Source organism: Maylandia zebra, linkage group LG12 (assembly GCF_041146795.1).
Source record: "Maylandia zebra isolate NMK-2024a linkage group LG12, Mzebra_GT3a, whole genome shotgun sequence".
In the NCBI taxonomy this organism is placed as follows: Eukaryota; Metazoa; Chordata; class Actinopteri; order Cichliformes; family Cichlidae; genus Maylandia; species Maylandia zebra.
The window spans coordinates 25,126,866-25,144,745 of record NC_135178.1 but is presented as its reverse complement, the minus strand read 5'-3'; the positions used below and the strand labels follow the sequence as shown (position 1 = coordinate 25,144,745).

Below are 17,880 nucleotides of genomic sequence, written 5' to 3'. Positions count from 1 at the left end.
TGTCTAGTAACCTCTTGATCTGTATCTCTGCATTGTTATATCTCTCTCTCTCTCAGAGGTAAAGAAGAGCTCTATAGTGTTGATTGCAGCCACAGAATCTCTGCTTGCTGTCTGGCTCTTATTAATGAGTAACATTGATCCCGCCACACTTCACCTTCCCCTCACAGTCAATACGTGCGCACGTAGGGGCTGTTAAAACCCACATGCGATCTTAAACATGCCCATTACCTCACAAAGACACTAACACACAGGTTTCCTCACCGTGGACCTGATTGATCTCAGAGTTCTGTGACAGAATCTCGTCTGCCAGTTTCTGCGCAGTAGGCAGAACCTCAGTGTGGTGGACTGATATCAGATACTGGACGAACTTCTGCAGCTGGTCTCTGCTCATCTGGAAGAGGGTTTCCGAGATGGGCAGGTGCAGCTTGACCTGTTCCGGTTTCCGTACTCTGTAAAGCGACAGCGCCACTACATGGGCGCAATAGAAGATGTCCTTGTTTCCACAAGTGCACGTTACCGCCGTGATCTTGCAACGATCAAAGCTCACGCTGACGCTGCAAACGAGCTCCGGTGACGAGGGGGTGGCGGGGTCCGTCACTGTGCCGCTCAGGTGGAAGCCTGAAAATGTTAGAAACAAAAGAGAACGTGCTTTGTTTTAGGAACGTTTTTGTTAAATCCTTCATTGTTTTCCATTTGTCTTTGCAACTAAAACAACAAGCCAAGCTACAGAAACAGCAGACAACTAAGCAACGTCTTATATAATACAGGGACATAACCACCATCAGCCACTAGTTAACGGTGCTTACACTCTTCTTTGTAGAATTGGTTTACTTTGGAGGGTTTTTAAGCATGAAAGGTCTGTTTAGGGTGATGCTAATAGATCTCAGCTGGAGATGGTCCAGGTCCTGTAGTTCCAGACTATGACACTACCACCACCATGTTTGACTGTTGGTATGTTGTTCTTTTTATGAAATACTGTGTTACTTTTGAGCCAGATTTAAGAATATACAAATGACCACAACTGTTAGTATTGCTGAATCATGAAAGCTGACCTTAACTGAGACAAGTAAGGCCTGCAGTTCTTTAGATCATACGCTGGGTTCTTTTGTGACCTCCTCGATGAATCATCGATCCACTCTTAGAGCTCATTATGGCCATTCTTGGATAGGTTCACCACTATTCCAAGTTTTCTCTATTTGTGGATAATGCTTCTCACTGTGGTTTGCTTGAGTAAAAGGGGCTAGTCTAAGGTAGCCACATGAGGTAGTACAGCGTTTGAAGCTTCTGCATTGGATTGAGTTTTTAGTCAAGAAGGTTGCTGCTTGGTTTACAGATCTACAGACACACAGAGGCAACAAGACGTTTTGTACTACAGCAGCTAGTTCACCAAGTGTGCTCTTTAATAAATGACACTACTGTGCACATTGTCTACAAGAATGAATAAACTTAGGATGGAGTTATGTTAAACAGACTCACTCGGCCGCAGTCACCTGCCAAAGGCCCCATGTTCTCTTATCAGTATGATCAGGACCAGCTGCAGTCTACTACCATTACTGTGAGTGAGAGTAGAAGGGCCTGACAGAAATCTAGATGCAGGAAACTGCTGATCCACGGCAAAAGGAATTGAGAAAGAGATAAGGAAGTGAGCAGCGTGCTTGACTTTTCCAGTATGAATTATACAGGCTCTCATTTGAATATAATGTTTGATCTTGTCCTGACTGCACCATCCAGAGGCGTGGCTAGTCATTATTCGAGAATACATATGAATGAACCAGGTGGGGGTTCCCAGCAGTGGCCTAAAACACACACTTATGAGCATATGAAAGAGACACACATATGGGCACACACACACATATTGAGGCACAGCGTGCGATCATGCATTTATTAATAATGGGAGTGGTTAGCAGAGGCCAGGAGTAGCTTATGAATGCATTTATGCGCTCAAGAGAGAACTCTGAAATTCATGTGGACCATGCAAAGACATACATATGTTTAATATGTTTATCAAAGGACCGAGCGCGTACATAGATGTGATATCAAGCATGTATTAACGCATATATCAAAGTGTTTTCTGGGGCTCTATATTTGGTATGAAGGGAGGGGCAGGAGTTGAATATTTTATAGGATATAGATGGAAATGAGTGGAGGATTATTCAGGAAAGCTAAACAGAGGTCAAAATAGACACCCTTCTTTCTTTGTCCTCAATGAGTGGAATAAGAAAGCGGGTGACTAAAATAGTGATAATGTGAAATGTCAGCATTGTCCCTAAAGCAGCTTCTAGAAAAGCATAGTTGGAAACTTCATTTAAATATCTTGCATATCACAAGGCTGTCAATAGCTGTTGTCTTACAGTTTTTGCCAACAAGTTTTAGTTAGTCCTGCATCTAATAGCATTTCATACTTGGTGACCACTTTCATTGGTTTATTCCTTCTTTTTAGCCAACAATTTCAAGCATTTATTTATACATTTATATCCTTTCAATAGTTACTATTTTAATGACATGGTATGCTTTCAGCTAGTCATTTAAAACTCTTAATTCATTTTATCCAGACATTTTAGTTTGTTTATTTCACTTTTATCTCACCATTTCAACTGTTAATCAATACATCTGGCTAAATATTTCAGTAGCAAGCCATACCATTAGCTTCTCATTTCAGAGTCTTCATTTAAAATTTTACTGAGCTAATTTAAATGTTTATTCATTATTTTTAGTTAACAATTAGCTAACAAACTGTGGATACTTTTCTCAATATTTAAGCTGTTAATACATTAAGGAAACAATTTCAATTTCAACCAATTTTTTAAACTATTAATTTCAAACTTTTTATTAATTTAGCATTGAATAGCATACTTAGCATAGCATACTTTGACTTTTATTTGTTTTAACAGTTAGCTAACAATGTCACTTACAAGGCATGCATTTGGGTAATCATTTTAAACCACTTTAAACGGTTTAGTTATAGTTTAACAGTTGAAATAGTGAAAATAATCATTTTAACAGTTAGCTAACAATTTAAATTACAAGCCAATTTAAATTATTGTTGCTTAACTAACAATTTTATTTCTTTATCTATATTTTTAGTTAACAAACTTAACTTCTAGCTTTACTTTGAGTAAACTTTAGATAACCACTTCACGTGTTTATCTAAACTGTGAATAAACTATGTGTTCCTATTTATTTTGACTGTCTGTTTTCTGCTTCACATCCATTAACTTCAGTTAGCAGTTAACTTTTCTTCTCAAGCCTCTTCAGGCCCCTCCATTCTTAAATTGCTTTGAATTCTCCCCCCCCCCCCCCCCCTTTTGGATTAGTTGAGCATTTGTGTCCATTTAATGCTTGTTCCCTTGGATGAGAATAGTTGCTATCGGTTTTATGAGACGGATGCCTAATATAAATCTATCAATACAACATTCAAAAAGCTCTATCAGCATGAATGTAATTGGAGTTTGTAAAACAGAAAGAGCAATGAATTATGATATTTACCCTTTCGCTTAGCATTATCTGCAAACTAAGAAATGCTGGCTGCAAAAACCTAACACTGCACAACACTGCCATGGAGATATGCGTTTCCATTCTGAAAGCCAGCTGGCAGAGGAAACACATGTTTGTTAACAATATCCACAGTAGATTGAGTGTGGATCAAATATGGCAGCCACTCGCATCTGCAGTGATCAAAGCCTATATGTCTCCAGCTGTGGGAGACTCCAGCACTGAGACAATCTTAAACTAGACAAAAACGCTGACATGGTGCACCTGGTTGTAGAGCAGAAAGCTAGCTTATTAAGCTGTAAAAACAAAAAAAACATACAAATGAGGATTTTGTTTGTAACTCTTGCTGCTACATTTAGTCTGTCGGTACGTGCGTGTGTGTGCGTGCACGCGGATGTCAAGCTTGTGTTTCGAGAGTGGCCCCTGGTCCACAGAGGGGGGAGAAAGAGAGAACATCAAAAACATGTGGGGCTTAGAGAGCCCAAAAAAAATGAACCTTTGATACAATTGCACACACACACACACACACACACACACACACACACACACACACACACACACGGTTGTAAAACCAGCTGCACTTTAAAAACCAAAACTATTTTTCTTTCTCATAGAGAAAATGAACAGGGATACTTTTTGGATTCAGAACACATGGAGTATAAAACACTGAACAGCGATAAAAGACTTGCGTATTTAAAAAGCTAAATTCTGTCGTGTTTCCCTTGCTTTAATAGGCATTCTCACTCTCTCCCCTTCCAAGCCCTTTTCATCCATCCACATTCCCACAGCTCTTTCTCTCTCACTCTCTGACAGATGGGTAGGTAATGAGTTTCGCCTTTCCCCGTCCAATCGTCTGGGCACCAAAATCTGCCCCCCACGCCAAAAATGCCCTTTTAATTTAGCCAAGCGCTGAGTACAGGGATATTACTGTTTAGATACACGCACTAGCACACACACACACACACACACCTCCCCTGACTCCTGGTTGGGTGGGTATGAAACCTTCAATGTCTCATGTGCTAGCTATTAAAGAGCCTGGTTTCCCCCTCACCCAGTCCACCCAGCTTTCCTCCCCAAGTGGTACTCAGGGCTCTTTTCTGTGCATGTTCAAGAGGCCAGTGTTGGCTTTCAAAGTAACCATGGCGGCCATTTTTAGAACAAGGCCTCTGTGAGGTTGCCCTAGAAACCCCTTCTGACCGCCCTGGTGAAATCACACTTGGCCCAAAACACAGAGGAAACAGGCAATGACAGTGTGTGAAAGAGTGAGTGAGAATGAGTGTGTGTGTGTGTGTGTGTGTGTGTGTGTGTGTGTGTGTGTGTGTGTGTGTGTATATAAAGCTAGCTAGCTTGCTAGACAGCTAAACAGACAGACAGATAGATATCCAAAAATGTCTGTGGACCACCCACACTCTTTGGGTGACCCACATCAAAGCATTCTTTCATATTGCACTTCGATCTTTCATTCTCAAATTGTGTAAGTGCAGATTAGCCAGTATGTGACGTCTTGACCAGCTATGACCACTTCTGCTTATTCCAAAAACAAGGGCCCCCCTGAAATGCCAGATTTGTGCTCTTATTTCAGGGAGGAAAGACCTGGGCTAAGACCTGCAGCTCCTTCAACGTACGTCTGCTGTGACGGAAGAATGCCACCTTTATATGCTCCCTATGAAACAGGATTTAGCTTCCCACATGAAGGCAGTTGGTGGGGAGAGGGGGTTTGCTTCGCTAAGCACAAAAGTGCCCAGTGTTCCAAAATCAGTGAACTAAATTAGATTGAGCAACATACATATATTTCTGCAATCAAATTAAGATTCCAAGTCAATGGAGAAAATTCAGGCCCAGCAGTGGGAAGGTCATTAAGTTTATTGGCTGAATTGGTCCATGAGTGACTGTCACCTAAATCTAATATGGCACCCTGCAGTTCAGACAGCACTCATCCTTTCTGTGTGTGTGTGTGTGTGTGTGTGTGTGTGTGTGTGTGTGTGTGTGTGTGTGTGTGTGTGTGTGTGTGTGTGTGTGTGTGTGTGTGAGAGAGTTTGTTTGTGTGTGATTTATTCTGAAAAAATGATGCATTTGAATGAAAAAACAAAAGACAACAAACAAAACCAAAAAAAAATAAAAAGAACCAAGATTAAACAAATGGGCCGGTATGAAAGCAAGTTAACAAAGGCAAAGAGGGAGAAACAGCCAGAGCAAATATTTAAGGCCCAGTCGCCTGCACAGATTCACTTTAGCCTTGCACATTAATCAAATTACCTCGTGGGCTGTAGACAGAGAGAGAGCAACACCTAAATCCGACTCTGCCCTGCTAGAGCTTCTCTGATCCAGAGGGGACCACCTGCAGCAGTGTGAGCTTTAACATGGGATCCTATTTTATGTTGACCAAAGATAGCCTGCTTAAACCTAACAGAGAAAAGGCTATTGGCCTGGAATCCAATCCATTTGGTCGGACTAAACTGAGAGGCCCTGCTGAAAGGAGATCTGAACTGCTACAAGGCTAGAAAAGGGACATAAACTGATGAACAACCCCCACCCTCTAACACGCCATCCCACCCACAGCTAAAGGAGCATTTCCTTCGTCGCAGCTCCTTGAACTGGCCCAATTAATAAGGTTACAAAGACGTACACAAGGCTATGCAGCATCTAAAAGGGTAGGTCTGTGTGAGTAACAATAAGTGCATGCGTGTGTGGTCCTATAAGGAAGAACCCATACAGAGACTATAAACAGACATCAGAGCTATTCTGCAGGAGACCTTGCTCCAGGCGTGTGTGTGTGTGTGTGTGTGTGTGTGTGTGTGTGTGTGTGTGTGTGTGTGTGTCCTAGGTATGGGACAGGCTTGAATAACACAACTGAGCTCCAGGGGCAGCCATATTCATGCCTTAAACCCACTGGTGCACCAAAAAAAAAAAAAAAAAAAAAAAAAAAAGAGTATTTTTCCTCCCCGGGTGTGTTTTCATCACCCACACATTTACACATGCATATTTGTACACAAACACACACACAAGCTCCCAGTCCGAATGCTTATCCTGACAAGACACACATAAGCATAAATTAATGTTCTGAGATATTCTATGAATTTCAATGCATTTACTTCCGTTTGAGAATCTGACAGCAAAATCTGAATGTTAATCATAGGGACGGGAGGGAAAGTATACGTGTATGTCTGTGTGTTTGTGTCTACGTGCGAGTGTGCGCGCACGCTGACGGATGTGTGGGTGATTGGAGTTGTCATCAGCTGGCGGTTGAAATGACAGTCGACTACTGGGCTGCTGCCACTTCGTTGCCACGCGGTACATCAGGAATGACTTGCAATTTTCTAACTATCACTTTCAAAATGGATTCTAATTTTGCTGGATTGGGCCTGTCAGACAGAGATGGTGTTACTGCTCTGCTGACGGATCCCAAAGGTTGGTGTTCAAGAAAATGACCAGTATAAGAAGACAGCCTCTCGTCATGGACGGGCTTGAGACAAGAGGAAAAAAAAACAAAACAAAAAAAAAAAAAAAAAACAGTTTAAGGGATATTCATTAGAAAATGTTGGGGAACAGGGATAACCAGCTAGCATGACTCTATATAAAAAGATACATAAAAGTCTGTAAAAGTTTATTAGGCCTCAGTCACACAGGCCTAGAGACTGATTGGCCATCTGAGAACCACCAGTTGAGATTGAAAAACCTGGCAACCCAACTTTTTGATAAGTGGTTGCTGACAGTTGCTAGAAGAGGATTGTAATTGCTTCACTCCCTGAAAGGTCACCAGTATTTTGCATGAGGGATGCCAGCTTGACTGCAAATACTTTCAGCTACTTCCCACAGTGGATGGATCCACATATCGATTTGGCACAGATTTTATGTGACACAATCCTCCAGTTTATCTGGGCTTATGATGGGCCACTAGGAGAACACTAGCTGTTGGCATCCTGAGGCGTTCTTTGCCTTCAGTCAGACCAGAAAGCATAAAAAGTGAATGACATCCCACGACTTCAAGTGATGGGAAATGAGCAGCATAAACATTGTTGAAATTCCATGCAAACGACTGAAATAATCACTTATAAGAAGAATACAGCCGACTGACATATGATCAGATAGTAAATATATTAGAAGGCTGCTTAGGCGACCAGAGCCTGGAATGGAGGCAAGTGACCAGCAGTCAGCTGCAAACCTATAGCTGACGAGCAGATCATCTACAGTGTGTACTGAGCACAAAAGTTGCAGCTAACACATTTCAAAAGCCACAAATTTTCCTTTGAGGCAAGCATTTTCAATTTCCGGTTTGTGTTGCACTTCTCAGTTTCACTACTGCATGAAGACTCGATGGCAAGTGTTTGCAGTCGAGTTAGTGTCTCCCGTTCCAAAAATGGGCAACTGAAGCAAACTGCTTATAATCAAAGCAATCATAACTGTACACTTCTTTGCAACCAATTTCATCTTCTGACTACAAACAACCTGGTCAGGAAATACATATTTATCCCTAATGACCTGTGGTTGCCAGGAGGTCACTGACCAGTCTCTAGGCCAGGGTGACTAGGATTTTAATAATCAGTTTCATAGTGACTACCATCAACATCCTGCAATCACTCACCAACTGGTTAGGGAAATCTACATTTTTTCCTTACAACCAGTAATTGCCCGGTGAACATGGCTGGCATTCAGACCTGTGTGACTGTGAGAAACTAAAATTGGGGTCTAACAAAACGTGCTATGTTAGTTGTATTTAAGTATTTAACGCTTAAGTCTAAAATTACTATTAGGTGTAATTTCACCTGTGTGGTATTGGGTGAACTGTTCCTTTAGTTGGTATCCAACAAATTTCTGTCACTTGATAAGTTAGCAGCCTGCTAATTCTGTCTCCCATCTGTAAATTAACTATACATTATCCCAATCCATGTGCAAGGTTCATTAGTGTGAATGAAATTACAGATGGCTGGAAATGAATGCGTGTAATTAGCAGAAGTCTGTCCCAGAAGACCCACGCAAGCTATAGATGAAGGTAAAGGGATCCATTGAAAAGCCATTGTTTGCTACTACAGCACTTGAGTAACTTTCTGGTGGGAAACCTATAGAGTAAGTTGAGACAGTAAAGCACTAGCCTTGTTCAAAATGAGCTGGTCTGTTCAGTAGACAAAGTAAAAGGAATAAATGGGGATTATTGAAAAGTGTGTTTTTCAGCTTTTATGCAAAATCTGCATGCAGAAACTCCCAGACTGACATGCAAAATAGACTGTAGATGCGTTTCGTTCACTTAATCTGAACTTTGACCCAGAAATCCTTTGGCGATAATGCAGCTTTTAGAAGTTTGTCGAGCCACTAAAGCTCAAATATTAAAATCGATAATAGAAAAAAAAAAGAAAAAAAAAAAAAAGAGCAAGTGTGGTTTAAATAAAAAAGATTCTGTAAATGCAGCACAGCGCACAGACAAAAAGCCACTGTGAAAGTTAATGCTGCTGAAAGTGAACAGAATTTATTTGCATATGAAAATAGCTGGGCACTAATGGCACTGGACTGAAAACTGCAGCATGACTGCGAGTGCACATGCGTGGGTTATGTGCGTGTTTTTAGGTTCACTTCTCCACGCCAGGAAATAACCTTACTCTCTTTACCCTTCCCATTTCATTTGGAAAGTCACCCGACACACTCTCACACACACACACACTCACACACACACACACACACACACACAAAACCCCACCCCTTGACACACACTCATGATTCCTTCATGCATGCACGCATACTGGCTTCAGTGACTCCCTGCAGTCAACCTCCTTCTGCTCACAAACAGCCCCTCCTCTTTCCTTTTTCTCTCTCCAATAACTGACTCCTCCCCTGTTCCCCCTCCCATGACACGCACGCACACACACGCACGCACACACACACACACACACACACACACACATGCAGAATGTTGCCTAGCCCTAAGCTGACCTGCTGTGTGTGTACTGACGTCACACTATAGACAAGGAGAGGCATCATTCCAGACAGACACGAACACGTGCGCACACACACACAGGCCCCAGCCGAGGGGGAAGCTGCATTCCAGCACAGGCCCACAGACACACAAACACACATCACCACGCCTGGCGGTGGGAAGCATGGGGAGCACTCAGCTGTAGCGGGGAGGAGGGGGAGGATGGCGGGTGGGGGGGGGGGGGGGGGGGGTTCAGAGGAGGGAGGAGGGAGCGATGGCTCTGAGCCAGTGTTCCTCTGAGCTCAGCACTTCCCCTTTCAGCTCCAGCCAGCCGCCAGTTTGCGTAACGCAGCCAATGTAGCCATGCTGGCTTTTTTTAACCCCTTCTTTCCTGGAGTCACTGAGGTCACACTGGCTGTTCTCTGTTCGCCGGCGCGTGCTACATCCTGCCATAAAGCTGCCTCTGCCGGCACCCCCCCCCCCCCCCCATCTCGGAGCGTCCTGTTAGAGCATCAGGCCTGCTGGCATGCTACTTGTGCTTCTGCCTTACCTGGCAGAGATGGAAGCAGGTGCACATGTGTGTTAGTGCCACAGTGAAATGTACAAAAAAGTTATTTATCGTCTCCCTGCACAAAGAAAATAAACAAATCTACATGGAACAATTAAACAGGTGGGCAGTCTATTGGAAAGTGACCTGGCTTCATCAGCGACACCCCAGATAAGACAAAACTGTGCAACAGCTACAGCAGCAGTTTTCAAACACCATAACTGAAAAATATGTAGCTTGCACAATAATCAGTTTGACCATTAAAAAGGGAAAAACCTGACACAGGTAAGGTGTCTGTGCACTGCATCTATTCCTCTGTGTATCTGCTGACCTTCTCTCCACTCTATACCCGAAGTGATGTGAGGCTTCATGCATCAGATGTGCCGCCTACCCCCCTCCCTAAAAAGACAAACAAAAAAAAAAAAAGACCCAGTGGAAAGTGTCATAGCTCACACTAACCACAGCAGACACAGTCCACGGTGGCAGGATGGGCAGAGTGGGGGTTCGGGGTGTGGGGGATGGGATGGAGGAAGAAAGGAGGGGAGGTTCTCTCACATTTAATATCGCTTGACACGCGTCATCCAGCATCTCTCAAACAGTAGCTGAGCCTGTGTCAAAGCCGTGGCCCTGTCAAAGATCCTGCGCATACAGGACGCACCTTGTGCACACACACACACACACACACACACACACACACACACACACACACACACACACACACACACACACACACACACACACACACACACACACACACACACAACTCAGCCACCTGGCGCCTTGATCGACGGGCTGTTGCAGAGAACGGGAATAGCTGGGATGAAGACAAGTGAGGGAAAGAAGAGAACGGGCAGGAAGGAGGGGGAGCACGAGAAAGGTTGATGTCTCTGCTGAATCGAGGTGGTCGATTCGCTTGCCTGCGGGCTATTCCTGTAAATATTGACGTTGATGTTAGCACCACTCTCTTAAGGATAAGCTATAAAGCAAAGGGGGGTGGGGGGGTGGGAGAGAGTCAGATTTACTCTGTGCAAACTGTAAGCATCTGAAATCACACGCTACGCTCGGCCTTCAGAAAGCAAGTCGAAGGGGAAAGGATGAGAGACTTTTCAGGGTGAGGACCTGAAACACATGGGGGAACTGAGATCTCTCTCGGTAGGTTTACAACTCACTCCTCTCCTCTCCCCTCTCTCGCTCGCTCGCTCTCTCTCTGGATGGTTAAGGTTTCCATTCTTGGACTAAAAGCAGGCAGCTGACATCAAAACCTTCAGAGAGACCCTTATTTCCCAGAAACAGCTCTGGTTTCATGTAAATAGCTGCCTTTCATGGCTACATTGAGATAAATTGCACCCTGCTGGACAAGAGGGGGGACAATATTCACCCTGGAGCCTCTTTTGTTGACATCCGTGTGCGTTGCCATGACAATGTGTGTCTGTCCGGTGTTGGGTCTATATGCATGTACATTCAGGGGGCAAGCACACACACACACAGTGCAAAATATGCAGACAATAAAAATATGAACACAAGTATCTTCTTTGTCAAACACACAAAACACCGGTTGCACAAAATATTACAAAGAATACTAAAACAAGCGTGACCGAAACACAGTTTCAAGCTAGACTTCATTCTAACCATCATGTCCTTGTGAAGGCCTGTAGGCAGAGAAGTCTATTACTAATCATCCTCACATTAAAAAAGAAAAAAAAAAAAAAAGGGGGGGGGGGGGGGGGGGGGGAACTAATCCAAGAATGACAACACCCTTTCCAAAACCCTCCAGAGGACCTCGTCCAGTTGACTGGGAATTAATCTGCCAGAGGAATGCAATGATGCTTGAATTCATTTTTAGCACATTAACAGACTAATTCTCAGGTTGCTCAACATGCACATAGTCTGTATCGTTTTAAACTTTAAAAAATGAATTACTGTGATTGCCAGTACACCCAAAGTACCTCCAGATTATTTGATCGAATTACCTCAAATTAGCATTTTCATAAATGACAGAAGAATAATCGTATCCTTACCCAATTATGCTGATTACATCTCTTCAGAGACTAGTGAAGTGAAGCGCTATGTCACCTCTGAGACCACATCAAACAGAGGCCAACAGCTTTGTTTATATTTTACTATGCGCTCACACTTTGATATCCTCATTATGTTCATTTGGGATGCCAGACTGCTGAAGGAGGAGAGGATAGAAGGGGGTTTGATTGGGGAACGAGGGGGTGAGCTGAGGGGGGGTCACTTGCCCGCCACCACATCCACTGTACGGGGCATCGAGGGGCCTGCATGTTAACCGTAAGGATAGAAAAGATTATGTGTGCATGTGTGTGAGAGAATCACCTCCCGTGGGCAAGTCAGCATTCACCCATGAAGTAGGTCAGTGAAATTTGCCCAAATTAGGTCAGAGGCAGTCAATGGGTGCCATCCTGAACAAGAGAAAGGATAAAAGGGAGGGAGTGAGAGACAGACACAGAAGAGGGGTTGGTGGGGCGGGGGTCTATAAGGTTAGGAGAGCAGAACCAAGCGGCTTACTTCATCTCAGCTTTAACACTCAGTTAATTACTGTTGCACTGGTCCATACAAAAAAATACATGCACACCAAAAAAAAGAAAGCAGCCTCAAAGTGAGGGCCCAAAGCAGAGTTCTTCATAACTTCAAGCCTGTCACTATTTCTCTATTCAAACATTGCTGGTATCAGAATCAGTGCACATCAAAAGCCCGTTTTGATTGAAAATGCTCTTGAAAAGCAGTCCGATTCAGTTACAGCGCTTAGGTTTGATTATTTAGCGGCCCCACCTCCTGACTCTGCCCCCTCAAGCTGTTTGGACGGTAGTTTCTTTTGTCATATGCCTCCACGTCTTGCAGCTCCTTCCACGCCCCACCCGCCCCTGCTTCCCTCCCTGTTTTGAGGAATCCACGCCGGGTTGTTGTGCACTGATGCCAATAAGTGAGGGAAGACAGGAACCTTTGATGTCTGTGGCACTTTGCGATTCGCTTTCATCATCCCGCGTCTGTCAGTCAGCAAGAGAAAACGTGACTCCAAAGGAAACTTTTGCTGCTCTCCCACCCCTCCACCCCCACCCAGCAAATCACTCTCCACGCATACATACAAAATTAAAACATAACAACAAAAGCCGACAACAAATGCAACAAGAGAGGAGGGGAGGGGGGAGAGACTGCTGTGGGCATTAGACAGACAGGAATGGGTTGAATAATAAGCAAAGAACGGCAAGTTTTTCCACAGGAGAGACTATTTTTCTTCCTGCCTGGGCTTCACTGGCCCACTTCCACTCAAAGGGAATGTGTATCCCAGTGTAGCTGCAGGCTGCTCTCTGAACTTTACCCTGTCAGTCCCTACAGTCGCCCTTTCAGAATTGCTCTGTGTCAAGAAGGAAGAAGCGTATTGGCGTGTGTCTTCTGTGGGCAATGTCTGTTCAAAAGAGTGATGATGGAACCTGTGCCTGCACCTAATCACACAAGCCTGCACCCTTCGCTCTGACAGCCTCAGAGGTTAGGGAGGAGGTGGGCGGGGGGAGTGAACAAAGGCTCCCTTTCCCTGGGCAGCGATCAAACTTGAGCCCTCGGCTTGTCTAGAATTGTGACAAGGCCCACTTCCCCTTTCGCTGCTTTTCCCCATCCTCCCCCTACTGCCAATCATGTGTCATATGCCTCACACTCTCGCACGACGCATGCTTTCATGCGCCTGCCGTGTGTGTCTGTGCCGTTGCCTGAGCCAGAGCCCGTCTACACAACTTAAAGACACGCACGGAAACTGGAGTCGAGGAGACGGAGGAGACACGCGACGAGTCTGAGAGCTTCACGGAAAGTGTTAAGCCAGAAACAACCGAATGTACAAGCCGAGTGTGGCTTGGAGTAAAGCGAGCCACATTGAGTTACAGTGACTAACGTTATAGCCAGAGAGAGGAAGATGCCTGGCAATGGATGCTGGGCAAAGGAGCCAGAGAACTGAACTGCAGCCAACCTGGATGAGGCCTCAGTCCAGATATGTTGGGACAGTACCAGGGGCCCAGCTACAGCCTGTCAGAGCAGGGAGGAGGGTGAGCAAATGAAGTAGCAAGAAATACACAATTAAAAAAAACAAAACAAAAAAGCCAACACACACACACACACACACACCCACACGAAAAAGAGAAAGCAAAACAGAAGGCTTATAGGCAAAACAGAGAGAAAGAGAGAGCGAGCGAAGGGTTTTGAGGCTTTTCAGCTCCAAAGTGGGATGGAGGGGGATGGTTGGAAGGAACCACTGAGAGTCAGGCAAAACTGGAGCCCAGGTTCAGAGGCAGGGCCAGGGCTGAGCTGGGGCTGCTGAGAGAGGAGCCAGGGCTAGAGGCCAGAGAGAAGAGGGAGAGCTGGAGGAAGGGAAAAGGGGGGCTGAGGATAGGAGGAGGCTATGGCAGAGCTGGAGCTGGGGCCAGAGCCAGAGCCAGAGCCAGAGCCAGGGGCCCCAGCTTTAGATTTAGTCAGCTGTTCCCCTGGCCAGCAGCTGGAAGTACATAGGGAGAGTGAGGGAGGGGAGGTAGCAAGGGAAGACAGCACAGGGACTTCGTTGGAGAATTTTAACTGGGAAAGTGAGAGATGGAGAGGAATTAGAAAGAAAAAAAATGGAGGGAGGGGGAGAGAGAGAGAGAGAGAGAAAGAGAGAGAGGGGTAAGAGTAGAGAGAAGGGGGTGAGGAGGGGAGGTGTGGAGGTTTGGAAAGAGGACAGTGGAAAAGCCATTAGATTCCGAGGAGAGAGAAAACAGCACCAAGACCAGACAGACTGACAGAAGGTGGTTAAGGCTCACTGGCTTCGCAACCACTCTTCACTTCCTCCCTTACTGGTCCTCTCGCTCCATCATCCCTTTCTTTCTTTCCTTCCTCCCTCCCTCCATCTATCCGTCCATCCTCCTCCTCTCCTTCCGTCACTGGTGAGCTATTCTCTGGCCACCTCCTTCCCCGACCAGTTGTGCTTCGCCAACAGCTCTGCTATTCATTACGCACGACCTGCAGGCGTGACCCTGAACACACACCGAGATCCCAAACAGGTGCCCCACACACAAAATACACACACGCAGACACACAGCATCGGCAGCGGCAGCAGCAGAGGGATCACACTTAACTGTAGGGGGAAGATATGCAGGGAGTGTGGACAGAAGGGCTGTAGCGGGGAGAGAGAGAAAGCTCAGTGTTGCTGCCAGAAAAGCACTGCAGGAGGAACAACATGGAAAGATGGAAAGAACAACAAAAATATATAGAAAAAACAACAATGTAATTAAAGCTAAGCACACTTTGTTTCCATGAAAGTGGCGAAATGAGATTTGGAGAAGGGTGAGTGAGAGCGAGGGGCAAGGGTTTGCCATGGGGCAAGCAGCCGCTGCTAGCAAAGCACTTTACGGCCTATTATATTCCATTCAGATGGACGAGGCGTCTGGGATAAAAGCATTTAGTCTGTGCGTTACTGAGTGACTCAGCACTTGGAGCCTTCACAGGTGGACCCCCTCATAACTACACAATGCATATCAATGAAGTGGCCCACTCACTGCATATGGATCGCTCACTCCCACGCCTCTGCCTCTCTCTTTTTTGCCCATCCTCCTCCACCACCTACGTCGGTCTTTTCCTCCTCAACCTTTCACACCTCCTTGTGGAAACACTCTACCTCTCTGTTGTTTATTGTCGGATTGAAGTAATTCCACCTGCTCCTCTATATGAAAGACTTAAATCGGGACGGCATCCAATAAAGCAGGAAATAAATGGAGCTGCAGAGTTCAAAATAAATAAATAAATCTGTGCATATTTCTTTTGCTGCACTTTCCCCTAAATTATTAGGAGCAATTTCTGCCATGTATGGAATAGCTGACCCACCTCCTTGCCTGTCTTTTCCCTCTTATTTAGCGCTGATACGGTAGACAGCTACCCCTCCTCCTCCTCCCTCTATCGCTTCCTCTCCATCACTCTCTTGTCTCTCTACAGCTCTACCTCCACCCATCTGCCCTTTCCTCTTAGTTCTACCTCTGCGCCGCTCCATCCCCTGCTCTCCTCCCCTTGGTAGTGGTTAATGGCACAGGGATCCAGCGTGGAATATAGATCAGTGCGAGATGGATGGGGCACCAGGAGCTCCGGCCAGTCCCGTAGGTCCCAGACCAAAGATTAACTAAATATTAGCTGACAGGAAGAGAGAGGCAGGGACACAGCTGCAGCTGCTAGTGCCGCTGCTGGCAGAACAAACGACAGAGACCGTTTTTAACCCCTATTGCTCTTGGGAGAGAGACAAACACATGCGATAAACACACCGAGATGCAAAAATACACACAACGCATGGGGCCAAGTGCACCGCCATGCACGCATACACACATGCTATCAGAAGCACCCTGGGAGAAGAAGTCCACTAATCACATTCTCTCCTCCCCCCCTCCTCGTCTGCCCTGCCAAGGCGGATGGCGAGGGGGGGGGAAAGGAATAAATCTTTATTAGGCAATGTGTCCCTGCTTTATCGATCGCTTCGCTCCTTCCCTCCCCTTCTCTCCTTTCCACCCCCTCTCTTTCGCTCCCCTCCTTTTGTTATTTTAGGCGTGTGTCTGCCATCCAGTTCAATTGAGTCGGGGTGTACATCAGAGAGGACCATTACCTATGTCTCCCTGGGCTGGGCTGTCACTGGCTGTGAGGAGGGTATAGGATGAGGTGATGTAGCCACCCAGGAGGGACAGCTAGCCTGCTAGCAGCAAGCCAGTCTCAGCTAGAATGCAGACAGACAGGTTGGCAGTGACACACAATGGCATACAATCATCCTCAACAATGCCAGGCAATAATGCTAGCGTCAATACTTCACCCACACTATACCCATGCCGTTCAACGAGCAGAGCGTGGGACAGGCATAGACCGGTTTCAGTCAAAATAAGATTATTATTTCCACATTTCGCTCTGCTTGGGAACCTGCATCCCATTTCATGTTCAGACATGGAAAGTGGGAAGAGGGGAGAGAAGCAGCAAAACCCCCAGCAGAGAACAGAGCAGGCATCATCACAGCAGATTTGATTGAGAAACAGCAGTGAAAAGAGGAACTGCAGTGGAGGCGGGTTGCAAAGCAGCTTGCAGATGCCTGCAGAAGTCACTGTGGGTTGTGTAAAGCATCTTAAACAGCACACCGTGTATGACATTTGCCATTTTGATGTGTAGAAGTTTATCTGCTATTGTGGGCTAGCATTCAGATCAGCCGATCAGTCAGGATTTTTAGTTAGGTTTATGTTTGTGGCCTGGCAGAAGTGTTGTGATCAGGGCAATAAACAAGTGTAATTCATCAGTGTCGACCTAAAAAGGTTCCAGGATGGTCTGCAATGCCTAAAAAAACAACAACATCAGATTGAGGATCATTTAAAAACTTCAGACAAATACACGTCACAGCAAGTAGGCCAAGTCTTGTTTCTCTCATAAATCCTGTAGTAAACAGAGAGCTTGTGAATGTAGAAAGAGCGACTGCCCCTGAGACCTGGACACAGACTGGTAGTTCTAGCAAAGCACAGAGAGGAGGAATTAGAAAGCTTGTTAGCCTTCTTTTGGGACTTTAGACACAGGAAGCTTGATGGAAACATGCTGTATCTAGACAGGAGCCGTGTAAAATACAATATGGGTGTCTTTAGCCTGGCTTGGGAATTGAAACTTGAAAATCAGGAAGTAGAGAAACAGAGACAATGGGAGCTTAGAAGCACAGAGAGGGAGTGCAAGTATGGAAGTATGGTAAGACCAAGAAAACAGGCTGGCAAGAACAAGGAAAACAGGAATGAAATATGAAAAAAAAACTAAGCAAGCAAAAAAACAAAACAAAAAAAAAAGAGCATAGAAGTGAGAGAAAAGAAAGAAAGAAAAAAACCTCTTTAGAAGGGCAAACTAAATTCCATAGTCATTTGAAAGCCTTCTACTCCTTCCCTCTGAATCTCTCTCA

General features: G+C 45.2%; 1 protein-coding gene across 1 annotated transcript in view; it reads right to left on the bottom strand.

Annotated features, from left to right (window-relative positions):
• Window positions 1-17,880, bottom strand: part of LOC101472410 (zinc finger SWIM domain-containing protein 6) — a 50,419-nt gene that overhangs the window by 24,038 nt on the left and 8,501 nt on the right. The window contains exon 2 of the mRNA XM_004547209.4: window positions 262-618. Coding sequence (XP_004547266.1) covers window positions 262-618 — 357 coding nt within the window. The remainder of the gene's footprint in view (window positions 1-261; window positions 619-17,880) is intronic.